Below are 19791 nucleotides of genomic sequence, written 5' to 3' on the forward strand. Positions count from 1 at the left end.
GTTAAGGGTTAGGGTTAGGTTTAGAGCGTTAGGGCTATGTTTAGCGTTAGGTTAAGGGTTAGCATTAGGTTTAGCGTTAGGTTAAGGGTTAGGTTTAGGGTTAAATTAAGGGTTAGGTTTAGGGTTAGGGTTAGGTTTAGGGTTAGGTTTGGGGGGGTTAGGGTAAGGTTTTCGCTTTAATTTTACATTTACCGATCACAGCGCGATGTTTTCGTCGCGCTGTGATGACGTCAAGTACGCGCTTTCGTCGAGCGCGCTTTTGTCTACCGCGGTTTTGTGGTGGAACCGAATTCTCCAGCTGGCTGGAGAATTCTGGGAGTTGAAGTCCACAAGTTGCCAAGTTTGGGAACCACTGCTCTACTAAATGTTTGGGAGTTGATGAGCAATGTGAAACTTCATAAAGGGGTCGATGAGCTCAAGAGTTTGGGGATCATTGGTTGAAACCAGTGGTAGTCAACCTGGTCCCTACCGCCCACTAGTGGGCGTTCCAGCTTTCATGGTGGGCGGTAGGGGTTTTGTCCGATACTGAAGCACTTTCCTTTTTTTAATTTAATTGACTTTTTAAAAAAAATGTCATAGCATTATTTAAAAACATTTTCATTGGGTTTTCATTTCCAACCATTACTGTGGAACCGGTGGGTGGTTAGAAAATTTTACTACTAACAGAGATATAAAAGTGGGCGGTAGGTATAAAAAGGCTGACTATCCCTGGTTTAAACTTTAATCATGTATACATTGTGGCTCCTTAGAAACATGGCATGGCCCTCTGGCTGAGAACCACTGTTATATATATTACATATTGACTTCTGATGGGTAGGTGCAGTTGAGAGAGTATGACTGTCTTTTTAGGTACAATCTATCTCTAAATACTATTCTTCTTTGCCTCTTTAGGAGCCCCATTAAAGAAAGAGAGAGAAACAGGCAGGCCTGCAAGATTCTTTCCCATATCCTCCACATTTTTTTCTCCTTACAAGTCATTAACATTTTGCTTGTACCCTGAGTTCTCTCTATTAAAGCTGATTAGCAAAGATATGGGTTATCAGTCCAGCTCCTCAGGATGGCCTCTTGTATTGTTGTTATTGTATTGTATTGTTGGCCACTGTTGTTATGCAAACAATAACAAATGTAAACTTAAAACTGTCTTTTGCTTCTCTGCTCCTTTGCTCCTGCCCAAAGATAGAAGAAAGGCATCCATGCCAAGTGCTTTTGTGCGCAAAGCATATCACAATGAGATCATTATCATCTTCGCTTGTTTTTATCTTTAGATTGCAAAAGGCAAAAAGGAGGATTCTGTTCTCTGCCAAAAACTGCCTAATGAAGATAGAGCAAGATTGAGTTTTGAGTTGTTTACACCAGGGGTCACCAACCTTCTGGACCCCATAATATTAAATCCTGCGGACCACTAATATGATTTTTTAAAAAAAAAGATAAATAGGATTTAGTGCAATATCAAAAATGCAAATAATTTTTCTGCAGACCACCAGTGGTCCATGGATAATGATACTGATCTGGTCATCCATTTGCCAAATGGTCACAGAACAACAACGACTAGCATAAAAGTAGACACAATAAGAATTGAGCCATGATTCCATTATATAGTTTCATGCTAAACTTAGCCTCGTGAAGCAAGAAACACCTACCTATTCTGAAAGACAGATGGGAGCAGTGCTTAAAATAGGCTAACTAGGCTTCAGCCTAGGGCCTCAAGATCAAGAGAGGCCTACATTCAAATTGTTAGCAAAATTAAAATTACACTATTCTAAAAACAGTGAACACTAAAACACTGAACCGAAAATAAGGAGAAATTCTACGCATATGACTAATAAACAAACATAAAAATGAATTGGTTAAGATCGTTCCAGCGCCGCGGCAGTTGGGGAGCCCGCCCACGTTCCCGGTACCGACGGTCGGGCGAGAGGCTCGGCCGCTCCCAGTAGCCGCCCCGTCGACGCGGAGCCCAACAGCGGCCAGGCAGGTGAGGGCGAGGGGGCCGAGCCGGGCAGCTGAGCACAGCAGGGGAGGCGGCTGGCCTCGCTGCCTTTGCCGCAGAGCAGAGCCGCCCTCCGTCGGGAGGCCAGCTATATATATTGATATATATCACAGTAATGATGGAGGTGAAAGGGCCTCATAAGTGGAATAGCCTAGGGCTCTTTTCATCTAAATCCGGCCCTGGATGGGAGTGAAGATTCCCAGAACGGTTAGGCGTCAGGTAAGGTATACATTTAATAAATAATATTTCCCACAAATTGGACTGAAAGTTCCAAACTACAATCCTATACTCATTCAAAGGTATTATTGAACACAAGCACCTATAGCAGCCAGTTTGTTAAAAGGAATACTAATCCATCAAGGGAAACTTTTTTTAAAAAAAAAAACCCTACCTCTCCTTTTGAATTAGAACAAAAGAAAGATAATTAAACACAGAGATGCAAAGGAACAAGAGGCTCATTGCAATCCTAAAGCCAAGGATAATGAAATAGATTGGCACTAAAATGGAAATTCACCGCTGAAGCATAAAAAGGCATCACAGAAGATGCCCGAGGGAGGGAAAGGAAGGAGAATATTTTTCCAAGAGATGTAAAAATAGTAACAGTAACAACAAAGACAATTGATCGTAATTGAAAAAGTCCTGAAAATGACAGTTGGTGGTAAATGTTCATGCAGAATCCATAAAAGGCAAATTATGGCAGGATTACACAAATGTATCCGTTAATAAGAGTCAGCAATAACCGCAAAGATTAGGTTTAAAGCACTAAGATGACTGCAGCTGAGAAGCAAAGGGGATTTAAATTGTAGCTCTTGTTCTTTTTATAAGCAAAAACGGAGATGAAATGATTGTTCAACTGTGATGTTAAATAATGCACAGGTGCTTCAGGGCACGCTCACGGAATCCGTGCAGGGAGAAGAAGACTGCACATGTCTTTTGTAATTTACTCCAGCTAGCAAATGTGAGGATTTAGAAGATTTCATAGGTTGTATGTTTAGTTAGCATATACAGGTAAGACCCTTGTCTTACAACAGTTCAACATCACTGAAAAAGTGACGCGTGACCACCTTTCACACTTACAATCGTCGCAGCATTCCCCATGGTTACATTATCCAAATTTAGACACTTACTAGCTGACTCATATTTATGACGGTTGCAGGATCCTGGATGATGTGATCACCTTTTACGACCTTCTGATAAGCAAAGTCAATAGGGAAGCCAGTTTCACTTAAGAACTGTGACAAGTTCAGGTAGTAAAATCGGGCAAAATTCACTTAACTGTCTCACTTAGCAACATAAATTTGGAGTTCAATTGCGGTCCTAAGTTGAGAGCTACCTGTATCTAGAGGAGTCCTTCTAAGAAGAGACCCTCCAGCTATTTGAACTATTCTAGGTCTTCCTTCAAGTAATTTATTTTTCTTCCCAAAAGATGAAGACCGAATTATTGATTTTAAATTGATCTCTCTCCCCCTCTGTCTCCATTAAAAACAGAATAATTAGAGCTTTGCTTTGGGGGAGAATAGGGGGGAGGATTAAATTCCTAGCTATTTCCAGTTGCAGATAAAAACAATTACCTGAACCTGAGTCATTCAGACTAACTGAATGATAGGAGCTGTCAGTCCAGGAACAGGGAATTCAGAAGTTTCCCAGTGGGTGCTTTTTACTGTGTATACTGGGAAGGAATACTGTGTATACTGGGAAGGAATACTGTGTATACTGGGAAGGAATACTGTGTATACTGGGAAGGAATACTGGGAAGGAATACTGTGTATACTGGGAAGGAAGCCAGATTCACTTAAGAACTGTGACAAGTTAAGGTAATAAAGTGGGGCAAAATTCACTTAACTGTCTCACTTAGCAACATAAATTTAGAGTTCAGTTGTGGTCCTAAGTTGAGAGCTACCTGTATCTAGAGGAGTCCTTCTAAGAAGACACCTTCCAGCTATTTGAACTATTCTAGGTTTTCCTAGCATAGTTCTAGGAAAATTTATTTGTCTTCCCAAAAGATGAAGACCGAATTATTGATTTGAATTGATCTCTCTCTCTCTCCATTAAAAACAGATTAGAGTTTTGCTTTGGGGGAGAATGGGGGGAGGATTAAATTCCTAGCTATTTCCAGTTGCAGATAAAAACAATTACCTGAACCTGAGTCATTCAGACTAACTTAAGTTGAGAGCTACCTGTATCTAGAGCCTCCAGCTCTTTGAACTATTCTACTACAATGGGTTGCAGACAATGCACTGTTAGACATAAGCAGGAAAGATTTGAATGGTATTTGCTTAGCTAGAACTAATTGATACAGCAAGTACAGTCAGTACAAGACCACCGATCTAAATGTACCATGTACCTTTTAATGATTTAACGCAAGCTTACTGGAGTGAGGAAAGTAATTGGCAGAGTGAGAGTGGGATAGGACAGAGTCATGGAAAGAACACAACTTACAGGTGGAGGGGACTTGTAGAATAAAGTTCTTTGCAGATGGAGGAACAATTAGAAAGACACCCTTTTTAATTCTTCTTCAGAGTTTCAGGTATTTTTTTTATCTGCAACTGGAAATAGCTAGGAATTTAATCCCCCCCCCCCATTCTCCCCCAAAGCAAAGCTCTAATTATTCTGTTTCTAATGGCGAGAGGGGGAGAGAGAGATCAATTTAAAATCAATAATTCGGTCTTCACCTTTTCTTTGGGAAGAAAAATAAATTCCTTGAAGGAAAACCTAGTGAACCCTATCAGGTTTCCTTCCCAGTACACAAAGTATTACTTCCCAGTATTCATTCCCAGTATACACAGTAAAAAGCACACACTGGGAAACTTCTGAATTCCCTGTTCCTGGACTGACTGCAGGTCCCATCATCCAGTTAGTCTGAATGACTCAGGTTCAGGTATTTTTTTTATCTGCAACTGGAAATAGCTAGGAATTTAATCCCCCCCCCCATTCTCCCCCAAACCAAAGCTCTAATTATTCTGTTTTTAATGGAGAGAGGGGGAGAGAGAGATCAATTTAAATCAATAATTCGGCCTTCATCTTTTGGGAAGAAAAATAAATTACTTGAAGGAAGACCTAGAATAGTTCAAATAGCTGGAAGGTGTCTTCTTAGAAGGACTCCTCTAGATACAGGTGGCTCTCAACTTACGACCACAACTGAACTCCAAATTTATGTTGCTAAGTGAGACAGCTAAGTGAATTTGGCGCCATTTTATTACCTTAACTTGTCACAGTTCTTAAGTGAATCTGGCTTCCCTCCCAGTATACACAGAATTCCTTCCCAGTATTCATTCCCAGTATACACAGTAAAAAGCACACACTGGGAAACTTCTGAATTCCCTGTTCCTGGACTGACTCCAGGTCCCATCATTCAGTTAGTCTGAATGACTCAGATTCAGGTAATTGTTTTTATCTGCAACTGGAAATAGCTAGGAATTTAACCCCCCCCCCCATTCTCCCCCAAACCAAAGCTCTAATTATTCTGTTTTTAATGGAGGGAGGGAGGGAGGGATGGAGGGGGGGGGGGAGAGAGAGAGAGAGAGAGAGAGAGAGAGAGAGAGAGATCATCTTCAATCTCACAGTATTCCTTCCCAGTAGACACAGTAAAAAGCACACACTGGGAAACTTCTGAATTCTCTCTTCCTGGACTGACTGCAGGTTCCACCATTCAGTTAGTCTGAATGACTCATGTTTGGGAACTACGGACGTGGGATATACAGGGCGCTGGGAGGCTGGGAAAGGCTGCGTTACACCAACAGGGAAGGGAAAACGTGATTAAAAAACAAAAGAGCCAGCAATCCAGCTCAGTGAGCGGCTGGTTTCGTTCGCCAGGGCTTAATTGGCGGCAGAGGCTTAATGCCAACTGCGGGCAACCTGCGAAGCCGGGACCAGCCGAGGGGGGGGGGGCATCTCTTGAGTTAGTGCGACCTGCCGGGCACACACCTGCTCGGGAGCGGGGGTGTTGGTGGTAGTAGAGCCGAGGTGGCGCAGTGGTTAAATGCAGCACTGCAGGCTACTTCAGCTGACTGCAGTTCAGCAGTTCAAATCTCACCGGCTCAGGGTTGACTCAGCCTTCCATCCTCCCGAGGTGGGTGAAATGAGGACCTGGATTGTTGTTGGGGGCAATATGCTGACTCTGTAAACCGCTTAGAGGGGGCTGAAAGCCCTATGAAGCGGTATATAAGTCTAACTATTGCTATTGCTATTGCTATTGCTATAACTAACTATTGCTATTGCTAGTAGTAGCGAAGAGGAGCAAGGAGGTCCCCACCCTCCCTCCCTCCCTCCCTCTCAAGGCGATCAGCTTGTTGGCTTTTGGCCAAGGGCGATTGATGGACTCACCCTTGACGTCGTTGGCCAAGCCTTTCCAAACGGGGGCGAAAGCTTTGCAGTGCCCGCACCAGGAGGCGTAAAACTCGACCACCCAGGCGCCGCTGGCGTTGAAGACGCGGCTTTCCAAGGTGGTGGTAGCCAGCTGCACCAGCGGGTCCTCGGGCGAGTAGAGGCCGAGGCTCTCCGCCCCGAGGACCCGCAGCGAGAGCAAGAAGGCGGCGACGAGGCGAGCGGGCGGCATGAGACGCCGCGATCCGGCTCCTCCGGGGAACCGCCTGGGCATCGCGTGGAGACGCCCTGCCTGGGAAACTCCGGCGAGAAATGCGCACGATGCTCCGCACAGCCGGGCTGGTTCGTTTCCTTTCGGCCCCTTTTTGCGCGGGTGGAGCTGGAGGCGGAGCGGGGAGGGCTTCCCTTCCCCAAACCGAAAGGGGAGGCCCGCCCCCAGCGCCCCGCACGTGTGTGGCTCTGGGTATGTCGTCAGGAGCCTCCGCAAAGCAGCGGTGGAAGCCCCCGGCATCTTAGCAAGAAGACTGGCATCATCTACGGCAGGGATCTCCAAACCTGGCCAACTTTAAGCCTGGCGGACTTCAACTCCCAGAATTCCCCAGCCAGCTTTGCTTGTAAGTTGGAAGCTTTGCTGGCTGGGGAATTCTGGGAGTTGAAGTCCGCCAGGCTTAACGTTGACCAGGTTTGGAGACCCCTGATCTACGGGACTTCAGTTCCACTTAAAGCAAAGCTGGCTGGGGAATTCTGGGAGTTGAAGTCCCCCAGGCTTAACGTTGACCAGGTTTGGAGACCCCTGATCTACGGGACTTCAGTTCCAACTTACAAGCAAAGCTGGCTGGGGAATTCTGGGAGTTGAAGTCCGCCAGGCTTAAAGTTGGCCAGGTTGGAGACCCCTGATCTACGGGACTTCAGTTCCACTTAAAGCAAAGCTGGCTGGGGAATTCTGGGAGTTGAAGTCCGCCAGGCTTAAAGTTGGCCAGGTTTGGAGACCCCTGATCTACGGGACTTCAGTTCCAACTTAAAGCAAAACTGGCTTGGGAATTCTGGGTAATTAAAGACGTCTCCCCCCCCCCCCTGGCAGCGGCAATGGGCATTGATTGGGCAGGTAGCTGGCTGAATAATTTAAACTGTATACGGTTCAATGCATGATCCCTGCATTCTTTCGGTTCTGAGAAAGGGAAACGTGTTTTTTTTTAATTTTTATTTTATTTTATTTATTTTTATTCTTTTAAGACTTTCGTGCATCTCTTCCACAGTCATCAAGCATAATTCATATTAACTGAAGTATTTTAACTCAGATATTTATACATATTACCATCATTATACCTCCATTTAACTACAATTGTTTAATTGTTATTCCTCCTTCCTTCCTTCCTTCCTTCCTTCCTTCCTTCCTTCCTTCCTTCCTTCCCTCCTTTCTTTTCTCCTTCTCTCCTTCGTTTCCCCCTTCCTTTCCTCCTTCCTTCCCTCCTTCCTTCCTTCCTTCCTTCCTTCCTTCCCTCCTAATTTTTATTTTAAACACATAAACACATCAACAAAAACAAACACATGACTTAAAACAACATAGGAACAAGAAGTTCCATCGTATATCATACAGCAGTTCTGTATCGGTTTCCTTTGCAGTTAGTGTTTTCCCTCCTATACATTTCTATCTTGCATTCATAATCTCCTTATTCGTTATCCATTTTTATGTGCTATTCTATATTTATTTATACTTAGCTCTTTATAACAAAATATTGTTTACCTAAATTGTGCTTTATATTCTTACTATCATTTATTCTCTTACATACAATTATAGGTATACATTCACATGGTTATTCTTTTTCTTTGCCATTCTTATACTTTTGTTATTCCATTTAAAAGGTTATAATATACAGTTTGGGTTGCTTTGTTTACCATCCCTAGCGCCTGTTGTAACACCACCTTAAAGACGTTTTCTGAGAACGGGGGACATTTTACGAGCCTGATAGGAAAGTGAGTGTAAGCCGGAGGTGTAAAAAAAAGTATACGTGCTTTGAAAATGTAATTAAATTGTAATTTAATCCAGTTGTGGCGATGTCCACCATATTATATTGTTTCAGAAAGAAATTGCAAAACATTAATAAAGGATTTGGGTTGCCAACGGTGACTAATCTTGGACTACTTTCTGAATGTTAGGTAACTTATTTACTATAGGGCTGCAAGTGATTTGACAGGTCTGGAAAACCACAGTAGAGGATTTACTGCACACATCCTGCAGGGAATTGGCATTCGGTGGAAGAAGTTTGAGGTGATGCCCTTGCAAGAGGAAGAACTGAGTTTTGTGTAGTGGAGCAAATGCTTTTTACACACACAAAGCCCTAGAATCAAACTCCAGAAACTTTATACAAAAATCAAAACAGGCCAGCGAAGGACTGCTTTATAGGTCTCAATGGAAACAAATCAATGTTAACTAAGTTGACAAATCGTGACAAATGTACATTTGGAGCACCATAAAAAAAATTGTAATATGCAACCTATCCCCTTTCTAAAGGACCTTCCCCAAGCAACCCAATAGTAAATCAGTGGTAAAGAGCAAAGACTTATAGTGCTATTAATGGAAAAAGGTAAAGACATTGGAGGTGAGTGGGGAGGAACTTGATGAACTCTGGAATATTTTCTAGTGGGACTCTCCGGAAGCCAAACTTTTCTGGGCTTGGAAACTAAGTAGATTTGGGCCATACCTGTCCATAAAGACACACGGAACTAACCTGGACTTGATGGAGACATTCAATGGTGGGTTTCAAATTTTTTTCGAACCTACTCTGTGGGTGTGGCCTCCTTTGTGGGAGTGGCTTGCTGGCCATGTGACCTGGTGGGAGTGGCTTGCCGGCCATGTGTTTTCTCTCTCTCTCTCTCTCTCTCTCTCTCTCTCCTTCCTTTTGTCTCTCTGTCCCTTTTTCCTTTTTTTCTTTCATCTCTCTCACTTTTTCTTTCTTTATTTTTTTATTTCTTTCTTCCTTTCTTTCTCTTTCTCTTTCTCTCTCTGTGTGAGTCTGTGTGTGTCTGTGTGTCAGTGGTGGGTTTCAAAAATTTTTGGAACCTCTTCTGTAGGTGTGGCCTGCTTTCCAGGTCCACTGGTAGAACCTCTTCTAACCAGTTCGGTAGATTTGACAAACCGGTTCTACTGAACTGGTGCGAACTGGTAGGAACCCACCTCTGGAGACATTACTTTTGTGTGCAAGAAGCAAATCTATTGAAGAAAGCCCAAAGATATTGACTAAGAAGAAAGGATGGAACTGCAGTAAAGAGATGGAATGGAATGGAATAGAATGGGAAATGCTAGAAGAGGAGAAGGATTTAATAAATAAAAAGAGCTGAGGTGGCGCAGTGGTTAGGGTGCAGTACTGCAGGCCACTTAAGCTGACTGTGACCTGCAGTTCAGCGGTTCAAATCCCACCAGCTCAAGGTCGACTCAGCCTTCTATCCTTCCGAGGTGGGTGAAATGAGGACCCGGACTGTGGGGGCAAGTTGCTGACTCAATTTGCTAAAAAAAATTTGTAAACCGCTTAGAGAGGGCTGAAAGCCCTATGAAGCGGTATATAAGTCTAATAAATAAATAAAGCAGTATTTTGTTAGGCTTTCCAGTTGTGCCAACTGAGTTATTTCTGTCTTGGCATTAATTTGAAGAGCGTATTCAATGCATAATATTTAAATCGGTTGTCTTCGGCCCATTGTGAATTGCCTGAGGTTGTTCATATTCTTCTTTGTAATATTTTGCCTTTTCAACTAGTCCCTCTGCCAAACCATTTATGAAATGCTAAAAAAAAGTCAGGATGGATTGGGCCAAAAGCTTATCTAATCTTGCATTCTGTTCTTCTCAACCCAAGTGCCAGTGGAATGCTGGCAAGCAGGACATGACCACCTCGTATCATCCTTGTGGTAATGTTGCACAGGGACTATTATTCAGAGAAGCTGTTGCCTTTGATACTAAACAGAGGAATAACTGCAGTCTTCTAATCATATTTTTCTTAAGCTTGTCCTTTTTTTTTCTCATTGCCTTTTTAACCGGTTCCTAATTCATAGCAATGGCATCAGCCATTAGATTAGGTGTGCATTGCATGAAAAACATTTTTTGTGCTCCTCTATTCAGATTCATTACATAAGTGTGGCTTTCTAACTTTATGAAGCAAATAGAAAAAAACCACCCGCATTTATCTTACTCAGCCCCCCACCCTGCTTTAGAATTCCAAACACTTTGTTGGAAAAGCCATCATCTCTTCAGCCACTAAGGCAAAGAAAGGATTAAAAAATAGAGAAGATGTAGAGTTTTACCTCTCTCTGTCTCTGGCTTGGCCTGTTGTTAAAGTTGCAAAAGTTATTTATGGGTTTAAAAGACATCTCTCCTTCCCCTTTATCTTTTTGTTCAAGAAGTAGTTTAAGAGAAGCGAGGATCTCTTGGTTCAATGTGTTTCTTCGTAAATCTCTGTTTTGCTTCAAATATACTGAATGTCTGTTAGCATTCATTGACAGCTAGGTAATTCTGTCCTTGGCATCTAGACATATATATATTATGAACACTTTTTCTTTTTAAATGGAGCCTGATACTAAATTAGTTGATGTTCCTTTGGCACTCTGCCTATGCTTGGGAACCCATCTTCTTTTTTTATTATTATTATTGTTATACAATTGTATCACAGCGGCCAGTTGTTTCGCCGGATTTGGCATTGGTTACTAGTCGGGCCCTACCCAGGGGCCTAGGACGTCGTAACGTATTTTCGTAATATGCGTGCAGATCCAAGCAGTGCGGCTTTTTGCATTTGACTGATGGTGATTTTGTCAATTTTTAACTGTTTTAAATGTAATTCCAGTGCTTTTGGAATAGCACCCAGTGTGCCAATTACCACTGGAATTACCACTGCTGGTTTGTGCCATAGTCGTTGAATTTCGATTTTTAAGTCCTGGTATCTTGCGATTTTTTCATGTTCCTTCTCGGCGACCCTGCTATCACCTGGTATTGCGATGTCTATGATTGTGACCTTATTTTTCTCAACCAGTGTGATGTCTGGTGTATTATGCGCCAGTATTTTGTCCGTTTGTATACGGAAATCCCACAAGATCTTGACCATCTGATTTTCGGTGACTTTTTCAGGCTGATGTTCCCACCAGTTTGTTGCTGTTTTAATATTATAATTTTTGCACAAATTCCAATGGATCATTTGTGCTACTGAATTGTGCCGCAATTTATAATCAGTCTGCGTGATTTTTTTACAGCAGCTGAGTATGTGATCAACAGTTTCATCAGCTTCTTTGCAAAGTCTGCATTTGGCATCATCAGAGGATTTTTCGATTTTGGCCTTAATAGCATTTGTGCGGATAGCTTGTTCTTGCGCAGCCAGGATTAGTGACTCTGTTTCTTTCTTTAATGTACCTGTTTTTAACCATAACCAAGTTTGTTCACTGTCCACTTTATCTTTTATTTTTCAGAAATTGACCATGCAGTGTTTTGTTCTGCCAACTCTCCATTCTTGATTTTATCACATCTTTTCTGTATTCTTGTTTTGTCTGTTGGGCCTTCAGTAGATTTTTGTTCTTTACTTCGATTAATAGATGTTCTTGAGTGTCTTTTAAATAATCAGCCAGTGCATGTTTTTCTTCTTCAACTGTTTGCTTCACTTGTAATAATCCTCTGCCACCTGATTTTCGGGGCAGGTACAGTCTATCAGTATCACCACGTGGATGTAAACTGTAGTGCATTGTCATTAGTTTCCTGGTTTTTCGGTCCAAAAGGTCCAAATCAGCTTAACTATGTCCAGTTAACTATGCCAGCTGTGTATCTTATAACTGGTATTGCCCAGGTATTTATGGCCTTGATTGTATTTCCACCATTCAATTTAGATTTCAAAATTTTCCTAACTCTGTTGGTGTACTCTCGCCTGACAATAGTTTTTACTTCTCCATGCTTGATGTTATCCAACTGCAGAATGCCTAAGTATTTGTAGGCTTCATTTTCTTTGCATTTAATTAGTTGGCCATTGGGCATTTCAATTCCCTCAGATGCAGTGATTTTGCCCCTTTTTATGGATACAGTGGCGCATTTTTCCATGCCAAACTGCATTGAAATATCGGTGCTGAATACTCGGACTGTATTTGTCAATGATTGGATTTCTATTTCTGACTTTCCATAGAGTTTCAAATCATCCATATATAGTAAATGCGAAATTTTTTCAGCTTTTTTGGCTGTTTGGTAGCCTAATTTCATTTTTTTTAAGATTACTGATAGTGGGATCATTGCGATGATGAAGAGAAGAGGTGAAAGTGAATCACCCTGGAAAATTCCTCGCTTGATATTAACCATTCCGTAGCTCTCATTCCCTACTGCCAACTCAGTTCTCCATTGTTTCATTGCCTTTTCAGTAAAGGATGTAATATTTTTGCTAATGCCAGTTGTTTCTAAGCATTTTATGATCCAACTATGTGGCAGTGAGTCAAATGCCTTTTTGTAATCAATCCAGACCATATTCAAGTTCGTTTTTCTGTTCTTACAATTTTCTAATATCATTTTATCAATTAGAAGCTGATCTTTTGTGCCCCTGCTCCTTCTTTTGTTGCCTTTTTGCTCTACTGGCAAGATGTTGTTTGTTTCCAAATAATCCATCATGTTATCTGCAATAATGCCTGTGAGTAATTTGAAGGTTGTTGGTAAGCATGTTATTGGTCTATAGTTTTCAGGTGTTGTTCCTTTAGTTGGATCTTTCTGAATCAAGTATGTTTTTCCAGTTGTCAACCATTCATCAATTTGGCCCTTTTGTAAAATTTCATTCAGTTGCCTGGCCAATATTGCATGTAAACTGGTCAGATATTTGAGCCAGAAACCATGTAATTGGTCCTTTCCAGGTGATGTCCAATTCTTTACCTTTTTAACTCGATTTTTGATCATCTCAGTTGTTATTTCTAATACTTGCATTTGTTTGTTGCCAATGCTTTTCTCAAAGTCATGTATCCACTTTGCTTCCTTGTTGTAGTCCTTTGCATTTTCCCACAATTCTTTCCAGAATTCAACTGTGGCCTGCTTTTCTGGTTTTTCACTTTTGGTGTCACCATTCACATTAAGACTTTGATAAAAATGCCGTTGGTCTGATCGAAATTGCTGATTTTGTTTATATTGGATGATTCGTGCCTCATATCTTTCAATTTTTCTAGCTGTTGCTGTTATCTGCTGTTTTACAATCTCTACAGCTTCATTGATGTTTCTTGTATCCAATCTATATCTTCTGATTAGCCGATCTATGATTTTGTTGTTTTTAAGCCGTTGCTCATGCATGTTCTTTAAGTTACTAGCATCTGTCCTTAATTTTTTGATTTTTTGTTCTAGACGGATTTTCCACTTTGGCTTTGATGCTTTTTCTGTTGTGTGACTAGGTACTTTAATTTTAATGCCTAGTTCATTAGTGACTATTACAGCTGCACTGTACATTAACTGGTTTGTTTCCAAGATGGATCCCGGTTCAATTGTTGAAAACACTGCATTAACCATTTTCATGATAGGGGCCAAAATTTTCTTAGGCACAGTTTTTAGTGATGGTAAACGTTGCCTTTCCTCATTAAGCAGAAAATGCTCCATGATCTTATCCTTCAATTCTTTTTGTTTTTGAGTTAGTTCATCAGTTGGTTCAGTGATAACTGGTTCTAGTGGTGGTGATGTTATTTCCTCCCCAAGAGCATCTTCTGGGAGTTCTACTATAATGTCTTTAGTTGTGTCTTGAATATCAGTTATTTCCGCTTGTGATATTGTTTTTTGGGTTTTGCAATTTGCCTGAATTTCCTCATGTTCAACTTCACTAAACACTTTATTCCGTATAATAAATTATTATTATTATTATTATTATTATTATTATTATTTATTTTGTTACATAAACAACACATGCCCACACCAGTGGGAAAAGAAAAAATCAAAACACAAAAAGACAAAAAACAGAAAACAAGGCGGGGGGGGGGGGGGAGAAAAAAAAAAGAAAAAAAAGGACACAAGTATATATTATTAAAAAGTATATCAGCTGGTTACAACATGTTTTTGTGCATCTCTTCCATTAATTCATATTAATTCAAATATCTTAACTCAAATGTTTACCATATTGACATCATCATACCTCCACTTTTAGTTGACTACAGTTATTTAAACATCTTTCATCCTTAACTATGCCAAAGATTTAATCCATAACCACATGCTAGCATTTCATTTACTTGTTTATAAAATCCTCCATTAACATCAAATCCTCATATCCTGTTTTAGCTAAACATCCATAATATTTAATACCAAAAATTCCATCCTCCATATATATATAGTTTATTATCATTCTCCTTTCTTTATGTAATTATATCGTATATCATAACATTTTCCCCATATTAGTTAACATTTAACTGTATATAGTTTTATTTAATTTTTAATAGTGATAATTATTGTGATTAATAACCTTTGTATATGATCCAAAAATATTTCTAACCTTCCCTTCTCATATCCAATTATTATTTATCATAATAGAATATCAAGAACCCATCTTCTAATGACAACTCCTGCTGAATTCAAATCTCCAGCATTTTATTTATTTATTTTATTTATTTTATTTATTAGACTTATATACCGCTTCATAGGGCTTTCAGCCCTCTCTAAGCGGTTTACTTTTTTTTTTTTTAGCAAATTGAGTCAGCAACTTGCCCCCACAGTCCGGGTCCTCATTTCACCCACCTCGGAAGGATGGAAGGCTGAGTCAACCTTGAGCCGGTGAGATTTGAACCGCTGAACCGCAGATCACAGTCAGCTAAAGTGGCCTGCAGTACTGCACCCTAGCCACTGCGCCACCTCGGCTCTCTCTTTTCCCATTACAAGAATTAAAGCATTGATTCTTTTGGTTGCCTTGTTCTAATCCCGAGTTCCTGCAGTCACTGGGAAGATTCCCTTTATATTGCTAATGATGAAGTATTGGTGTTCAGCAATGTTTGCTTGCAAAGTACAGGAGATTGTGGGGTAGAACCCCAAAAAATTTTATCCACTGTGTGGATAAATTTCACTGTGAATCGAGTGACAAGATGTATGGCTCAGAATCTTCTCTGAGTGTGCTGGAGATGATGTTGAAAGGGTTGAAAAGCACTGATTCAGTGTTATTTCAACAACCACGTAGTAGTAGCTCAAGTATGTGTCGCTTGTTCTGAATGGATGGGAGAATGAGAATTTTGGAACTTACCCAGGAATAAATTTGTATCCTTGTTCTGTTTTTATCTTAAAGATAAATAGTCTTATCTTCATCTTATCTGAACAAGGTCCTTGTTATGGATAAACCACCACTTGCTGAGGTTTCAATTGTTCCAATAAGTGTCCCTCCATAGAGGGAGGGAGCAGAATAAGTTAAGGACCTTTCCTTTGGAAGCTGATTTATTTATTTAACGTACTCCCGACAGCTCTGGAACATATTTTATTGAACCTTTCTAACAATCCATTTAGGCACCTTGATGAAATCTTGTAATCAGGGCCGGATTTTCCTATAGGCTAACTAGGCTTCAGCCTAGGGCCTCAAGATCAAGAGGGGCCTACATTCAAATTGTTAGCAAAATTAAAATTACACTATTCTAAAAACTGTGAACACTAAAACACTGAACCGAAAATAAGGAGAAATTCTACGCATATGACTAATAAACAAACATAAAAATGTATCGGTTAAGATCGTTCCAGCGCCGCGGCAGTTGGGGAGCCCGCCCACGTTCCCGGCACCGGCGGTCGGGCGAGAGGCGCGGCCGCTCCCAGTAGCCACCCCGTCGACGCGGAGCCCACCAGCGGCCAGGCAGGTGAGGGCGAGGGGGCCGAGCCGGGCAGCTGAGCGCAGCAGGGGAGGCGGCTGGCCTCGCTGCCTTTGCCGCAGAGCAGAGCCGCCCTCCGTCGGGAGGCCAGCTATATATATTGATATATATTGATATATATCACAGTAATGATGTATTTTATTGTCTCTCGTGTAATTTACAAACTTAAAAATGGGAGGTGAAAGGGCCTCATAAGTGGAATAGCCTAGGGCCTCTTTTCATCTAAATCCGCCCCTGTACAAGGCCCTTGCTATGGATAAACCACCACGTGCTGAGGTTTCAATTGTTCCAATAAGTGTCCATAGAGGGAGGGACCAGAATAAGTTAAGGACCTTTCCTTTGGAAGCTGATTTATTTATTTAACGTTCTCCAGACAGCTCTGGAACATATTTTATTGAACCTTCGTAACAATCCATTTAGGCACCTTGATGAAATCTTACAATTGTTTGGTTTAGTGGTTCCTCAGCAGTCTCTGTCCCATGTTGGAGCTCTTGGCATTCTGTGATCTACACAGTGTTGCATATAATGAAAGAGGAAAAGAATAATTGCGGCGTTGTCGCCACACTGGTGGGCTGCTCATGTGTCCTTGCCTAATCAAAAGGAAAACACCGGGCGAAATTCCTCGGGATGAGCTAAAGCTCCGAATGATCATCAAAGGGCTCTTTTATTAGAAAAAGTTAGTTACAGCGTCATCAAAAAGGAGCGTATCAAAAGGCATATATAATCACACATGGCACAAGTAAACTAATGAAAAGTTCACAGTATTCTACAAATAAACCAATAGAAAATCACATCATGGCAAAGGGTGGGCAAAGGGGGAACAGAAAGTTACAAGCTGCATGGCATTGGGAGGGGGAGAGAGGGAATAGAAAGTTACAGCACAGCATAGAGGGGAGAAAGGGCATGTGTGGGAGTAGCTGGCTCACACAGTTCTTGTTACATGAGGCTGCATAGTGAGTTAGGTGAGTTAGGCCAGAAAGATGTTTCTGGTGCGATGTTTTTGCATCCCTGTGTATGTGTGTTTCAGGCAGCAGAAACTGCCCTGCACACAAACACCCGGAATGAATTCCAACAAATAATAATGAGATCGGAGAAGGAAAGGTAGAACAGCTATTTCAGGGATTCCCCTGTGTGCTGAAGATCAAGGGCGCAAGAGTTTCATTTGGCTGAAATTGGACTAATGAGGAAAGCAATTGGCAGAATCAGTGGAAGGACACACCCTCTGGTTTAAAGGGTTTTATGATTCACCTGCTGAAAATCAGGAAACCATGAGTCCCGCTTTAGGTGATACACTGCTCTCTCAGTCCTAGGAAATCCTAGGAATGGAAAAACCACTTCTTAAGACCCTTGCCAAGAAAACTGCAGTTTTCTCAGTCTCTGAGAATTGGACAAGATTGAATGGAAGGAAATAATTTTAAAAAATGATCCAGCTACCTTGGAAAGTATGGAGTTTCCCTTCAACTATAATAGCTGTTAGGGAGGCCTGGCATAAAGTAACAATTCCAGTCATTACATTCAGCTAAATTAACATTCTAGAAGAATTCAGATTTGAAACTATCAAGGCAAATCCACTTATTGGAAAACCTGGGTGGAGTTTGGAATGCGTTATCTTAGATCAGTGCATGTAGAATTTGATGAGGAAAGTTTGTCTGTGAATTGCAACACAGTCCTCAGCAGAAAAGAGCAAAGAGGCACCATCTTTCATCTTTTGCTATCTTAAATAATGCCCCAAGTCTGAACCACCTCTACTAGAGGTTTTAACACATTGTACAGCATAACAAGTTTATAATGAGTTTGTTTTTTTTAACCAATGGCTCTTAAATGTACTTAGACATGCATAAAAGACATGGAGTAAAGAACTGAAATATGTACATGTGCTATCACATTTCAATAGGTACAAAATTATGATCAGTTCAATAAAAACGTGTCTACTGGACACATGCACATCTTTTCACAAATAATTTTATATATTAATTTAATTGGAAATGTAGCATTCAAAGTACCCCAGTATGTAACGTAGCTTTGGGTTATAGAACGGTAATCTCCAAACTTGGCAACTTTTAAGACTTGTGGACTTCAACTTCCAGAATTCCTCAGCATGGCTGAGAAATTCTGAGAGTTGAAGTCCACAAGAGTTTCCAAGTTTGGAGATCCCTGTTATAGAAGATCCTTTTGGGTAAACATTATTTGAACATATGGGTTTGGATATACCCATGTCCCAGTGGTGGGTTTCCTACTCTACTCTGTGGGTGTAGCCTCCTTTGTGGGAGTGGCTGGTTGTCCATGTGACCTGGTGGGAGTGGCTTGCCGGCCATGTGTTTTCTTTCTTTCTTTCTTTCTTTTTCTTTCTTTCTTTCTTTCTTTCTTTCTTTCTTTCTTTCTCTCTCTCTTTCTCTCTCTCTCTCTTTCCTTCCTTTTGTCTCTCCATCCATTTTTCCTTTTTTTCTTTCATATCTCTCTCACTTTTTCTTTCTTTTTTCTTTTTTTCTTTATTTCCTTCTTCCTTTCTTTCTCTTTCTCTCTCTCTCTGTGTGTGTGTGTGTGTGTGTGTGTCAGTGGTGGGTTTCAAAAATTTTTGGAACCTCTTCTGTAGGTGTGGCCTGCTTTCTGGTGGAACCTCTTCTAACCGGTTCGGTAGATTTGACGAACGGGTTCTACCGAACCGGTGCGAACTGGTAGGAACCCACCTCTGCCATGTCCTTTTGGATGGTAACACCCAGCACGCCATGTCAAAAAAAATAAAATTACATTTAAACTCAGTATAAAGTAACAACAACAAAAAATCTAGACAGTGTGTGGAGAAAGCAAGAATGAAGAAATTGCACAAAAAGCTTGAAACCAAAAGGCTATATATTAGTTGGAGAGAATAGAGAAAACGGAATGTTTGGAAGATGAAAAAGCTTACGTCGACAGAGCCAAAGATTTCAAGAAGGCATCCTAGCCTTAGACAAGGGGTATGTGGGATTACTATATAAGCTTTGGCTAGGAAGGGAGTGCACTTGTAGGAAAAAATTCATCCTTGGGTCCAGCGTTGGGTTTCAAAAATTGTTGGAACCTACTCTGTGGGTGTGGCCTCCTTTGTGGGAGTGGCTTGCCACCCATGTGACCGGATGGGAGTGGTTTGCTGCCCATGTGACCGGAAATTCATAATTATGAAATTATGAATTAGTACTTAGGTCAGTCCAAGTAGCTATTCAGAAGTTAGTGGTTAGAAGCAATCGTAAAGCAAGATATGGAATTAAAACCAGAAATATTTTGTTAGCTATTTGAAAGGGAGTATAATATATATTTAATTTTACACATGTTAGCAGCTGCTGGAATTGTGTTTGCACAACAGTGGAAAAACAGAGATATGTAAATGAATAAATATTACAATGTGCAGGAATAAATAAATTGACAATTAAAATCAAGAAGGCTTTGAATACTTTTTCACATGGGATTGATTTTAGCAATTGCCAACTAACGGAAACAGAAATTAGAAATCCAAAAGTATGAAAGAAAACACCAATTATGTAAGGAAAGGTCCCTAAAATGCATAAGGAAATATTACTAGATCATTATTAATGCGTAGATAACTGCGGGACATTACACACCCACCAGTGGTGGGTTTCAAAAAAATTTGGAAGCTCTTCTGTAGGTGTGGCCTGCTTTCCGGGTCCACTGGTGGA

General features: G+C 41.0%; 1 protein-coding gene across 1 annotated transcript in view; it reads right to left on the bottom strand.

Annotated features, from left to right (window-relative positions):
• Positions 1-6827, bottom strand: part of QSOX1 (quiescin sulfhydryl oxidase 1) — an 82081-nt gene extending 75254 nt beyond the window's left edge. Inside the window, exon 1 of the mRNA XM_032226623.1 lies at positions 6314-6827. Coding sequence (XP_032082514.1) covers positions 6314-6824 — 511 coding nt within the window. The 5' untranslated portion in view covers positions 6825-6827. The remainder of the gene's footprint in view (positions 1-6313) is intronic.
• Between the last annotated feature and the right edge of the window lie 12964 nt (positions 6828-19791).

Source organism: Thamnophis elegans, chromosome 11 (assembly GCF_009769535.1).
Source record: "Thamnophis elegans isolate rThaEle1 chromosome 11, rThaEle1.pri, whole genome shotgun sequence".
Lineage (NCBI taxonomy): Eukaryota > Metazoa > Chordata > Lepidosauria > Squamata > Colubridae > Thamnophis > Thamnophis elegans.